Source organism: Dunckerocampus dactyliophorus, chromosome 10 (assembly GCF_027744805.1).
Source record: "Dunckerocampus dactyliophorus isolate RoL2022-P2 chromosome 10, RoL_Ddac_1.1, whole genome shotgun sequence".
NCBI classification, from domain to species: Eukaryota; Metazoa; Chordata; class Actinopteri; order Syngnathiformes; family Syngnathidae; genus Dunckerocampus; species Dunckerocampus dactyliophorus.
The window spans coordinates 7,399,552-7,413,766 of record NC_072828.1 but is presented as its reverse complement, the minus strand read 5'-3'; the positions used below and the strand labels follow the sequence as shown (position 1 = coordinate 7,413,766).

The 14,215-nt window shown below is 43.7% G+C and overlaps 1 protein-coding gene across 1 annotated transcript; it reads right to left on the bottom strand.

The window, feature by feature from the left end:
• Positions 1-5,022: 5,022 nt before the first annotated feature.
• hs2st1b (heparan sulfate 2-O-sulfotransferase 1b) lies at positions 5,023-13,802 on the bottom strand. Its single transcript, XM_054788835.1, has 7 exons — positions 13,269-13,802; positions 12,698-12,951; positions 11,898-11,983; positions 11,675-11,813; positions 8,700-8,797; positions 8,418-8,575; positions 5,023-7,260 (listed from the first exon to the last, which is right to left on the bottom strand). Exons 1-7 carry the CDS (start codon positions 13,522-13,524, stop codon positions 7,034-7,036), a joined length of 1,218 nt encoding a protein of 405 aa, XP_054644810.1. The 5' UTR covers positions 13,525-13,802; the 3' UTR covers positions 5,023-7,033.
• Between the last annotated feature and the right edge of the window lie 413 nt (positions 13,803-14,215).

Sequence of the window (14,215 nt, the reverse complement as noted above, 5' to 3'; positions counted from 1 at the left end):
TCAGGAAGAAAGAAAACTTGGCATCCACTCACAACATCATCTCCGTCGTAGCCAAGACTTTGGTCCTCCATCTTTTACAAAGTTACTTCATTTGGACTGCAAACCACAAGCACAATAATAAATACGCAGTGAAACCTCTTCAGAATACATTTCTAGCACAGGAAATCATCCAAATAGGAATAATCTCCGCCAGGGTCAAGCTGCGGCCATCCTAACAGCTTTATCAAGCAATCCAGGCAATGTTTTAACACGCATGCTCGTTCTTGACTGTCATATGGGTGTAAAAATGAAGTTAACTGTTGTTTGCAGTCTTAAAACCTCTTTTAAATTTAACAAAAATGTCGTAACGAAAAGGTGACGTGTTGCAGATGACACCACACGTGTCATTTTTGAACATTTGAATGATTCATACAAGTATCAAATTTAGCTAGCTGGCATTAATAGTAAAACAGAAGAGTAATAGAACACTTCAATGACAAATAACAAAGGCGATTTGCACCACAGATGGATTCTTAAAGTGTCGTAAAAGTGTAAAAAAAACTGAGGCAGTGTTAATAGCTAATAACTAGGGGTCTTACAAGATCTGGGCACTAGGCCTTGGCCGATAATAAATTCATGAATCACAATAAATGAAAATGAACTTGATAATGTTGCCGCCCTCATATTGCCATGTGCATGCGTGTCTGTTATTAGTAAGGGTGTCACGAGACACTCAGATTGGGGACACGAGAACGAGAATTTAACAGTACTTTTCAGAAAAGTACAATGGAAAAATCGGAATAAATAAATAAATACAAACAGACTGTATTGCTGTCTCTTGAGCACAAAAAAGGCAAATAAAAATTAGGAAACATAATAATAAATTAAAAATGAATTTTATGAAAAATGTAAATTAATTAAATAAAAAAAATAATAAATCTAATTATTTAAAAATAAAACTACACAGAAATAGCAAATCACAGAGTTAATATTTTAATGCGGTTTAACTGAAGTTTTGCGCAATCTTAGAGGCCTATTTTTCTCTATGTTCTGCTTCATTCTGCATGGTTACGACCTCACGTGCCTTCTACTTTAGCAACTGTGCTGTTCTCCCTCTTTAAGCATTGAAATCTTTGATTTGCTCTTTTACTGGATTTGATTGCACACAGGTGTCATGACCTAAAACAAAAAGAACGGCTCTGGCTGAGGATCAACATGTGACACCTTCATGTTTCCATCATGGCCGCCACATAACGAAGCGCCATAGAGAGTCATTGTGGTCGAGGCGCGTCGGCCTCCTGATGAGATGATTAGGGGAGTCATTTAAGTTCGGCACAGAAGGAGGACACGGGCGCTTTCTCGGCCACGTACTGTAGTGTCATGCTCACCTCGTGGAATGTGTCTCATCACGAGGATGAGGACGTGGGTGTGTGTGGGGGACAGAGCGGTAAAGAGACCGTTCGGCATTCAGGCGCTAATTAGAAAAATTAGATCTATGAAAGTCAGCGAGTGATCAAGGCCTTCAGCCTGCGCCTGTGTCGCGCTGCAGCAGCACAAAGCAGAAGCAACAATGAGCGGCGAGGAGGAAGGCGGGGAGCGTGGGGGGGTTAGCGGATAAATAATTTAATCCATTATCTCCTCTGCAAAGCTCATCAGCACCACCACACAATGGCCACGATTGAATTGCTGATTGCGTTCCTCTCCTATAGCCTCCAGGAGGAACACTGGAAAAAAATAAAAAATGGCCGCTCCGGATGGCGGAAGAGGGACACGGAGCAAGCGTAGGGCGTCTTCCGCCAAGGTCGAACCACAATAGAGCAATCTAATCAACGGGAGCAGAGAGCTTCCTGTGAGGGGGTCAGCCTCCCCCGCTGGGCTCAACACACGCGAGTATTGTCCATTAGCTATTACATCATGTCCTCCCGCCTATCAATCATGATGGATGGGATGCCTGTTCAATCTCTTTACTTCATCGCCCTCCTCCTCCTCTTTAATTGATAAGAGTGTCTCAATAAAAAGGCTTGAATATGACCACCCTTCACTGAGCTGGAGGACAGACAAGTTGTACTGACTCATACGTGCTTGCAAAAGCTCATGTTTTACTGCCTCACGGGTACTCGACAAACACCCGCGTTTCACAGACTCATGGGTACTCAACAAAGTGCTCAACTCGAGTTCCATGGACACACAAGTTGATGAAAACTTGAGTTTCACTGACTCACGAGTGCTTGTAAGTGTTTCACCAAGACTTGGGTTCCACTGACCCACGGGTTGACAAAGACTCGAGTTTTACTGAATCGGGAGTGCTCGCAAAAGACTCATGAGTTACTGAGTCCTTGTTGAGTTTCACTGTTTCATGGGTTGACAAAGACTTAACCTCGACTGACTCACAGGAGTTCGCAAAGACTCATGTTTCACTGACTCAATAACGACTACTCATTGAAGATTCGAGTTTCACTGACTCACAAGTAGTCAACAAGACATTCACTCACTCACGGTTTGATTCCATTTTTACTCACTCTGGAGTACTCGCAAGGACGTGTGTTACATCAACTCACAAGTACTCGACAACCATTTGAGTTTCACTGACTCGCAAGAAGTCAACAAAAACTTAAGTTCCACCGACTCACAGGTTGGCGATGACTTGATTTTTACTGACTTACAAGTGTTAGGCGAAGTCCAGTGTTTCATTGACCACGGGCACTTGACAAAGACTCGAGTTTCACTAACTCACGGCTTGACGAAGACTTGAGTTTTACTGACTCAGGAGTGCTCGCAAAGACTTGTGTTACACTGACTCACAGGAACTCAATGAAGTCTTGACTTTCACTGAATCACGGGTTCTCGACGAGGACTCGAGCTTCACTGACTCATGGTTTAACAAAGACTCAAGTTTTACTGACTCACAAGTGTTAGGCGAAGTCTAGTGTTTCATTGACCACGGGTACTCGACAAAAACTCGAGTTTCACTAACTCACGGCTTGACGAAGACTCGAGTTTTACTGACTCGGGAGTGCTCACAAAGACGTCTGTTACATTGACTCACGGGAACTCAATGAAGACTCGAGTATCACTGACTCACGGGTGCTCAACAAAGACTCAAGCTTCACTGAGTCAAAGGTTTACAGAGACTCAAGTTTTACTGGCTCACGACTCCTTGCTGAACACTTGGCTTTCACTGACTCACGCGTACTCATCAAGGGCTTTGGTTTCACTGACTCACATGTACTTGACAAAGACTTGAGTGCCACTGACTCAAAGGTTGATGAAGACTTGAGTATTAGTGACTCACAAATGCTCGTCGAAGACTGATGAGTAAATTGTTGCGCATGTTCGAGTTTCTGCACATGCACTCTGTGACGGGTGACTGGAATTAATCGAGTACCCAATTCACTTCAGTGAGTGCCTCGTAAGAAATGTTAAGTAAAACGAATTGAGTTTCCCATCACTATTGCCTAGCATGCATATTACAGCACACACGACTCCTTCTAAAATGTGACTTTACTCGCAAAAATTAAGATTGTTTTTAATTCTTGTCGTGTCATATTTTCTTTTAAGAGTGGCCCTAAAGCTTCTTCGTAGTGCGTATAAATGGAATTGCATTATAAATATTTATGATAGATGAAATTGCAGCATTATGATGCAGCATCTTTTGGGGTGGACTAAAAAAAAGGAGTGTGACATGTGCAAAACCAGGAAGCACGGACGGCTGGATAATACAATCATTTGCCTACTGATGCTAGCATTTAGCTCAGTGAGCTTAGCTAAGTGCCGCCTTAGCATAGCTCACCATTAATCCTATTCAGGCCTGTAATGTGTATCAGACCAGAAGGCAAGTATCCATTAAGGGATGAATTTGGCCAAGCTTTATGATGGCGTCCATCATTTTTTCTCCCCCCCTCTGCCCCCCATCAGCTGCATCCATCATCTGCACCGGGCTGTCTTGGCCCGGTGCCTCCGACACGCTGGCTTCATTCTCCCCCCTTTTTGCATAAAACAAGTGGTAAGTAGTACACACATCCTGGTCCCCTTTGGCCATGGAGGGGGTGGACAAGCTGCCTCGGCTCTGCTCTGGTTGTTTTATGGAGCAGGAGTGAAACCACTTTAAGGTCAGAAACTGTGTCAGGTCTCTTCTGGTCCACTCAGGAGAATAAAAGAATCTTAAAGTGATCCAGAGGGGCTATCATCCATGCTTAAAAAAATAGGGGGTCATTAGAGCAGCATCAAGTGTAATGGAGACATTGTGCTCATGTTTGGGCTGGGGTCAATCCTACAGGATGAGGCTCATCATTAAAAAGGCTCAAAGTGTCTCGTCACAGAACATTCTGCAACGTGGGCGCTCTTGCTCACGCGCTCTCAATGAAATGTGAGTGCCGTCATTATACGCAAGTGGGGCACAAATTGTCCAAGACCAAGTGAAACTATTTATGGGCATCACGCGGCCCGGGAGCCAAGTGTGCCTAATGGCGTCATTTGTATTGTTAATGGTAATGCGCTATTAGTTTGTTCCATTTGGCTTTGCTCAGGTGCATTAATGGCACTCAATGAACCTTGGCGAGAAGTCTGAGGCAGAGGCACGGCGCCCTCTAGCGGCACGGAAGGGAAAAGCAGAGCAACTGTAATGAAAAACGACTTCCAGGTTATTTTCATGAAACAAAAGGCGAAGTTGCTGACGAAGATTCTTTATCTAAGGGAGAGAGCTTGAAAACATTATTGAATTTGTGGAAATGTTGTGTTCCTAATTAACCTTCAAGCTCATCAGCCACAATCAATATAGAGGCTAGTTTTTTTTCCCTAATTGAGATGGAGTAATTATCCCACTGTATTCATCCCGTTAATGAAACAATGTTCCAATATGCCTGCAGCAAAACTGATAATTGAGTTCTATTTTTTCCTGAGACTTGCCGGGCTCTCTTTGTGTCCGCGGCCACAAAGCAGGGGAAGCAGCTACGGACCGCTGGAGCGTTAACTCCACCCCCTCCCTGAGCACACACCTCCTTGCTCTGCACCGCCGCAGACTTTAGTGGATCATCCTGTCTCACTCCTTCAAGGTTTGGGTGGTTAAGTGCACCCTGATGAGCGCCATGCAACAATTAGTGAGGCAATTATTCAGCCATGAGGGGGCCGAAATGGAGAATTGGTTCAAGAAACAGGTCCAAAAACCAAGAAGTGTGTCTTTGTGTAGTGGAGGACAAACATCCCTGATAAGACTGACATAAAAAAGAAAACAAAAAAAAAAAAAAAAAAGAGACATTTGAAGGTACGTGTTTATGTCTGAAAATGGAAGCGGACGTGCAAAACAGTGCAGTGCCAACACAAAGCTGTGCTAAGAAGAATGCAAAAAGGCACTATCAGCTCAAAGACCCTGCACTGATCCACTTGCATTCAGCACGTTGGCGACGAGCCGCCAAAAGATGGACGAGTGGTAAATTACTGGCGTGACGTACACTACACAGGTGGTCCTCGGGTTATGAACGAGTTCAATTCCTAGGCGACCATGGTGGTCACTCACACTGTATACAGAACACATGAAGGACATAGAAAATACAGTAATATAAAAAACAATAATAAAACGACAGCTCGTGGTTGTTCTACCTTCTTAAAATATTGTCCCAGGCTAGTGTGGAAGGATAAACACCTCGCCTCCTCTCAGATGTCCCTGCAACAGCGCACAGAATCCATGACCCCTCACTACCATCCAATAAGCTTTCTCCTTAATGATGGTCGCGGCAGTCGAGCAGTTGGGACCAAAACAGCGGCCAACATTGCTGCATTGCATGTGTTGCCTCTCTCGGAACTTTTTATGATGTTTATTTTCACATCCATGGTGGTGGCTTTCCTTTTCTTTGGCGCACTGCCGCTTGAGTGACATGAAGTGCAGAAAATGAACAAATAAGATATGCTATTCTACACTGTATTCTTCCACCCAGCACAAGGCACGCACTGCGCCATGACTAGTTCTCGAGCTAATCTCGTGTTTAAGGACCAAAATTACATTTTTTAAAGACTTTATGAGCGCGCAGTACTAGCCGCTAGAGATAGGGTGAGAAGCACTGTTAACTGGGAGAGACTTGAAGTAGAGCCGCTGCCCCTCCGCACTGAGAGGAGCCAGATGAGATGGCTAATGCGTCTGAAGTAAGTCCGACCAGTGAGGAGGCCTCAGGAAAGACCTAAGACACGTTGTAGAGACTGTCTCACAACTGGCCTGAACTTCTTGTCAAGGGCCGCTACCCCCGCGACTCAACCTGCGATAAGTGCAAGAAGATGGATGGATGGATGGATATGGGAGCGTGTTTGTAACCCCAAAACGTCTTAACACAGAACGCCGTAAAACCGAGGACCACCTGTACCAACAACAAAAGTATTGGGAAAGATGAAGGAAAAGAAACTGCTTCCTCTCTTCTGGTAAGACTTCCTACAAGCGTGTCCATTTGTGAGGTTGCAGATGTTGGACCTGTTCTAGCTCTTCCACACCAAACTCCTCCAATCATGCCTTCATGAACCTTGCTTTGTGCACTGGGAACCAAACAGGACCATCTCCCACAAGTGTTCCCACAAAATTGGAAGCATGCAATTGTCCAACACGTCTTGATAAGATAAAAAATGAAGAACTTAGAGCTCTAGTCCATCTCCTGTCCCAATACTTCTGTCGATGTAGTGTATCATAGAATATGCTTGTGCATTTAAAAAGAAAAGCGCCAAGTCAGCAGCAGAGGGATGCCGTGGTCCTACGCTGGTATTTGGTCCGAGCATGTTTGTACAAACGCACCTTTGACTGCAGTCTCACTTGTGTAAACAAGCACTGGTGCACTAGAAATGTAGTGTACAAAAGTCTTCAGCATGAGATTTTCACTTGGAAGGTGCTCAATCAGTCCACTCTGGTTCTGTTTCACAGTCTGCTACATCCCACCGACGCGCACCAGAATGTAAAACGTAGACATTTCCTGTAAACAATTGCAAAGTGTTTGTCCGTGCATCAAAGTGTTCAAATAGCAAGAATCCAGCATGTCGATGTGTTCTCCCAGTGTGTGCGACTTCCCGCCGGCGTCGATGCTCAGGTGGCTTTGGGGTAGATCTTCTCATAGAAGAAGCTCTGGGCCAGCACCAAAAGCTCACCGTCCTTCTCCCTGACAGCGTGTGCGCGCACGAACTGGAACTGCTCCAGCGCAAACTCGTAGAACTCGTTCTCGATCTTCCAGATTTTGGACTGCTGCAGCTTGTTGATTGTCTCCTTGGTGGGGGGCTTCTTCTCAGTGGTCTTGCGCAGGTGGGACTTCTTTCCTGGAGCGACACAAGAGGAGTTCACGGCCTCGCACAGGCCACAATCCACGATGGATGCGAGAGGAAATTACCGCATATCCTCACATAGTGGGTGGGGTCTTGAGCTACTCGCCAGCAGAGAGTATCAGGCATGTATTTGTGTGTTTTATTACTACAATAAATAAGCCAAATCAATATAGAATCTAATTCATTTTGCATAATAAATACACTACCCGGATGAAATTTCAAGAAGAACCTCAAATGCACTGCAGTGGATCCCCACACATTCTGATTTTTAATTGACTTTTTTTTTTTTTTGTACCTTGGCATCCGAAAATAGTGTCAAAAATAGTTGTGGGGGTATCAATTGCATTTTTTTTGCCATTGACTTGTGGTCCCAGAACATAACTCCCCAAAAAGCAAGGATCTATATTAGTGCATTTTAGTTCAATCCTGAAATTTCACCCAAAAGCCCAATATCCCTAACTGTCATTTATCATGGCTAATTGGTTCCAGACTCCACCGTGGTACGTGGATTTCCGTAAAGTAGGATTCCTTATTTATAAATTGAATATTTTCGTTATAAGAGCCTAGAAAACCTGTTTAAGACCTCCTAAATGTGGTTTTAACATGATCAGAGCCCACTACACATGAAATAATTGAATGCATCTTCTGGATGCCTTATATTTGTATTTTACTTCATTTAGCCATTTTTATGCTTGAAAACGCTTAATTTACACACAAAAAATTGGATGCGAAATTTAAAACACAGAGTGGTGAGGGATTACTGTAGTGTATGTTTTTTTGTCGTATTATGGCCTGTCACTCATAGAAGGGTAGAGCTCCCTTGCTATTTTTCTCTTGGTTTTTCCAAACCCTAAATTCTTTTCAGGTCATTATTGACAGCTTTATTAGCATTTGATACGCAATTTTCGACACTGCACACAAAAGCACTTTTCCTTTATGGTCAGCTTTACAGATGCCATGCCTGGCTCGGCAAACGGTGTGTGTTGTGGTAAAGACGGTTACATCGACTTTTTTCTGCACGTGTAAAAAGGCCATGTGTATTCATGGTGAGGCGTTTATTTTACCACAGCGTTTAATAGAGCGGAGGCCACTATGAGGAAAGAAGGCATTTTGTATCAAACACAGGCTTTGAAGGAAGCTTGAGTTGGTACCTGTCTTGTAGAGCTCAGTGGCTCCCTTGAAGAAACGTGGCAGAGTTGCTTCTAGGATCATGATGAAGTCCTCCAGCTCCTCGGTCACGCCCACCAGCAGGTATTCATTCACCAGGTTGTACTTGGCCTGCTCCAGTGCCCACTGACTGCCCACATTCCTGCACGTTTAAAGAACACACACACAAGCAATGGATGATGACATCTGTTGGTGGAGCGTCGTTCAAAGTAGCGTGGACACAAGGTTGTATGATGTCTGACAGGCTGTGGGTGGGGCTTGCTCACCAGCACTCCGAATGGTGACCACAGAAAAAGGGGATCTGCAGCCAGAGCTTCTCGGGGGCGCAGTCTGAGCCGCTTGAAGCCACGCACTCATCAAAGGTCTGAAAGACGTAAAAGAAATGTTTGGCGAACACTCTCCTTGACACTAAACCTTGAGGTGGGAACTTAATATAACATAACTGCACATCACACAGCAGTGTTGTTGTATATTTTGTATGTTTTATGTTATCGAACACTGTTTACTCTGCATTCGCAATCTTGTTTTGAACCGTCACCTCTTTGCCCTCGCTCATAAACACATTATAATGGGACTGTCTGTGCCTGTAGTGTTGTCACAACTCCTTACAGTAGGTGGCAGTATGGATTGTAACTTCACTTTTTGACACACCTCATCTCTTCCGGAAAATTACACAGAAGGGATCGGTATCACCAACTTTTCAACTTTGATGCTATTGAGGCATGCTTGAGTTGCAGAGGAGCTAGTCAAAAGCAAACTTGGGCTTGCTTATGGCAGTTGTTTTTATTTGCAGCTATCAGCTTCGCAAATATGCACGTGTACTGCACAAAGGAACAGGAGGTCATTGACTGATGCATGGTGCAGACAACAACAACAGAAAGACAACACATATGGAAAACATGGTCAACCTTACAGTATCTACATATGAACAAACAGGCTAAATGACACCCCTATATACACGCACAGCAAGGCATGCTGGGTAACCCGTGGTGGTCTTTCCCAACATGCTACCCTACATTTAGCGAGTAATCGGACCCCTCTAGATACTCCTGTTCAAAAAGGCAACAGGTAACTTTTTTTGGTCTCATAAGACACATTTAGAGACTGACACACAAGCACATATCGCTGCTCCCAACAAACAGTGGGTCTTGCCGTGGGCCCCTCTCCCATCTAAAATCCTGTTTTAAATACAAAAAGAAGAAACATAAGATATTTTAAATTTCTAAACAAATTTGCTTTGTGTGGAAAATTGGACAGTGACAATTAGATGGTTCCCTTAGTGCACGGATCTGCAACCCGAGGCTCTGTTATCCTTCTGCCGTGGCTCTAGCTGGTTTTATGCTTCCATGTAGTCATTGCATCGTTATGAGCCTTTCAAAGTTCTGTGGCGGAGTTGAGTGTGTGCTGTGCAATTCTCCGCCGAAGTGCTAGGGGCAGTGTTATCTGGTGAGTCGACTCGGTGAGAGACCATGATGCTGCTCAACTATTTTGCTTGTTAGCTTCCTTTGTCGCTAATGAACAACGGCAACTAAAGCAACATGGAGAGTGGTACTGGAACTACTCGATGTGATACAACACTTTTATTGTGAATGCTGATCCGAAATCAATGAAGAAGGCTTAAGAAACATGACTAATTGCCAGGTGGCAACAGGTGTAGCTCATCACTCCACCAGAAGGAACAGGAACACAGAAAAGGTACGTGACAATACGCTTAAGGAAACTATATATGTAGTGTTACCTTGAGTTTAGTGGTCAAATAAGCTTTGTAGTTTTAATTTGGTGGTAACAGGCCCAAACGCCTCTTCTGATGCTAAAGGTTGCCGACCCCTGGCTTCGTGTACCCAAAATGAACCAAACCGTGACCTTAAAACCGAGGTATGTGCCGAACTATGATTATGGTGACACCCATACTAGGGGTGTCACAAGACACTCACGAGGTGAGACGATGTACAAGATTGGGTCTACGCGAAGAGGACGAGACGAGATTTTACCATTAATTTTAAGAAAACTAAAATGAAAAACTGACTGGACAAAGAAACGCTTTTTATTTAACCGAGGCACAAAACAATGCAGGTGCATTTTGAAATGTTTATTGTGCAACAAATTGACCCTCAAAGATATTATTGTCAACATTTTTTAGATCAAATAAATCACAGTTACGATGATATATATGAATATATAATAATAACAATAATAATAAAGATCACTGTTTTTTTCTTCTACTTGTCTTTGTCTACTTACGTCAGGGCTGTCCAACTGTCCTTGGACAGCTATAATTTAAAAAAATAATAATTCAGAATAAAAACACATTATACATATATTTAAAGCCAAATCTTTGTGTTTTTATTTGTTATTAGTATCAACATTTTAGCTTTTTCGAATTACATAATGCCTTTTTGCTGTATTTTTTCCACTTTTGCTGAGTTTTTGTTTATTTTATTTCTGCACTGAGCCACACTCCACAGATGGACCCTGCAACACACTTTGGACACCCATGCGTGCAGGTTTTTTTTTGTTTGTTTACGGCTTTCAGACGTGCATTGCACAACATTAAGGAAGTAGAGCTCACCCCAGCTCACTTAATTACTGAATAAATGCACGACGCAAGAAACACTGAAATGCTCACCCTTACTTGCTAAATATAGCGACCACGTCGCTAAATTGTCAACACAGATCTCTTCTATGTACGTTACGAAACAGAACAAGTGATCGCCGGTACATGAAAGTTGATAGTGAAAGCTGCGGACAAGCTCGAACATCTCTGTGGGTTGATCTGACAAGTCTTAAGTAAAATTGATCAAATGTAGAATTACTGCAGGTTCTGCTTGGACATCCACAAGTAGTAAGCAACTGTTCAACTGTGATGGAAAAAACAGCCACAAGTCACTCGCTGACGCTGTGAACACCGAAGTAGGTTGAATTGCAAGGTGTGCCTAACGCACCTAATGCGTGCTTCCAATAATGCCTTGCACACTGCCACATCCATGTTACTGTATTATCATCATAGTAGCAACGCAGCCTTATTGGCTTCTGGCTGCCTTGTTCTCGAGGTACAGCTTTTCTCCAAACAAAAAAATCTCGTCACGTTTTAATTTCAACACTAACACATACTGTTTGTTATATTTTGTTATTCTGGCTGTTTACCGGGATTTCAGTGACAAAGTGTTTTCTTTTTCCCTTTAAAAAGTAGACAAGAATGCCAATAAAGATTCCTTGAAGGAAAGGAAAAATAAAGGACGACCTTCTTGTCGCCTTGCTTTCTTCGCCGTAGGCCGGGCCGGTAGTCATCGCCAAAGCGTAGGAAGTAGTAATACGACACCAGGCGCTCGATGGGGTCTCGCACCACGTTAATGTAGAGCGGCTTGCCCTTTACACCGTATCTGAACACAAAGAGTCCCGTTAGTGCAAGCACAAGCACACACGTTCACATGCTCAAATACTTGGCAAAAAGTGCCGAATCTTACTTGGAGAAGTCCAGATAGGCAACGTGGCCGTGGTAGAAGCCGGGCTTCATCTCTCGCCAGGAGGTGACATTGCGTACAAAGCGCATCTGTGCTTACAAGACAAAGTCAACTTAGTGTGGCGTGGTACAAAAATACAGTGAACACCGCATATTCGCAATTCATGTTTTTTGATCGAAACATCACTTGTGGGAAAACCCGCCATTTTGTGCATTTCTTGGCAGAAAACCCATATTTTTTGCCTTCCATTGGTAAAGGTTGAGTTGCACAGAAACTTCAACATGCTTAAGGAGGTATCCTTTGTGTATTTACACTCTTACTCACATGTTATACTAATTTATAGCCCACAAGGTATGCTGGCAAGCCTACAGGTACACTTCCCTACAAGGGAGGCGTTTGCATTGACGGTGTCAAAGTATACATTTTTATGGGTGTACAGTATCAATTAATATGTTTTTCACCGTTGAGTGGCAGTCCCGGAACATTGCCCCCTCAAAAAGCACTGATCTACTGTACACAAATGGTCAAAGATGTTCTATGTAGAATACAATACACACACAACCATCATTCACTGTGTGCATTCTAATGCTCCTGTAGTTCGCCCACATTCAACACAAACGAGAAAGCTGTATTTCAAGCCTAAAGGATTTCACATGCTAAAAAAAAATCACTAGCGTTCTTGCTGTGAGCAATAATCCCAGTCTGAACTGTCAGTGTTAACTGTGGGTGAGTGAACAGGAGGTGAAGGCACACATTTTCCAGGCTGACTCATCCAAACAAAACACAGCAGCAGTAAGTCCGACCTGGTCCTGCAGAGACATGACGGGGTTGTTCTTGGTGGTGTTGATGTGCAGCACATGGAAGCGGTTCTTGGCGCAGAGGTCATAGGCAATGTTGGTGAAGGACGTACTGGCCGTCTTGGGTACTCTGTTGTAGATGATGACCATGTCGTCGGCGTGACCGTCGCGTCCTTCAGCCGACGGCGACGAGAGGTCACGAGCGGCGTCTTCGCCGTGACGTTGCTCCGCCACCAGCTCGTGTCTGGCCATGGCACGCTCTGCGGGAAATAGTGGGGGTGTCTAATTCCAGGTTTGCCAACAAGTTACTTCACTTCTTGATGTACTCCTGCATAACTTGAGATCCGATGCAAGAGCTGTTTCTGCCTATAAAAAGATAATGCTGAGTTTTGATTAACAGTGTCATGCATTTAGCAATGTTTTTATTGGGACTGTAGTTTGCAGTGGTGTACAACTATATTGAGAGTTGCAGGTACATGAAAATAATACAAATACTGTAAATACCTGCAGACTACACGCGTGAGCAAACTGTGCAAAACGAACGTAAACAACTTGTCTTCAGATTTGACTATCTTACCGAGCTTGGCTCTTGACTCGTCCAGTCTTTGGATCTGGTTCTCAATAAAGAGCATGGTCACCCCAAACGTCAAAAGCGCCAAAAGCTGAAACTTGGGCGGCATCATGACCCTGAAAAGCCCCATCAAGCAACCACCACAAGCATCACCACCAGGCAAAGAGGCCCTGCTAAAGGCTAGTGACCAAGGAGCCCTAAATGGATTCCCGCAGATCACGATAGAGGTTGAAGTCTGCTGTTTGACGCCATCATGTGACATAAATTTGCTGGTTGAGAGAAGGGCTCTAACTTGTTGTTAGCTTCAGTGCTAGCTTACGTTCATGCTAGCGCCAACTTCAATAGTCTACGACGGTGATCGTCTTAAATGACCACTTTCTGGGCCAGTCGACAACCCAAAGTCAACAAACGTGTGTCGATTTAAATTGAGCTGGACTCGACAGCGAAGAAAAGCGAGTGTACACAATGTTGTTGTGTAGCAGGTCGGTGGCTAGCTTGTTTCAGCAGCGAACAGACTACTGAGCGCCATTCCAATGTGCCGTCATTTCCGCATTGTTCTTCTTCGTGTGTAATGGAAAGAGACGATGCAGTGTATGGTCTGTAGAACGCCCCCATTAGAAAAAAAGATCATTAGCATAGTTTGCGTTAATTTTCGTCCTTAAATTACCTTTTTTTGCTAGGTTTAGGACCTGCTGTGATATGTGAATTAAAGTCCCTTGTAATTTATTTCATTCAGTTTTTGAGTTAATATTTTGTCAGTACAGCTATTTTTTGGACAAAGCTTTTTTTGAACACTCCATACGTTCAAAGAATAAACATACGAAATATGTTTGTATTATTTATTCTATTTGTTTTAGTTGTATTATTTGCAGCAGCGATGCCATTGTATGCCGCAAGGTGACGCCAGAGTTCCTGTATCTGGCTTGGTCACGCAAAAGAGGGTGGACCTACAG

Bases quoted from the DNA above. Each gene is read 5' to 3' on its own strand.
- hs2st1b (XM_054788835.1), bottom strand. From the start codon at position 13,524: ATGTCACATGATGGCGTCAAACAGCAGACTTCAACCTCTATCGTGATC. The intron at 11,984-12,697 runs GTCGGACTTACT...TTGTAAGCACAG, and splicing joins TCATGTCTCTGCAGGACCAG to ATGCGCTTTGTACGCAATGT. The intron at 8,576-8,699 runs GTGAGCAAGCCC...TTAAACGTGCAG, and splicing joins GGTCACCATTCGGAGTGCTG to GAATGTGGGCAGTCAGTGGG.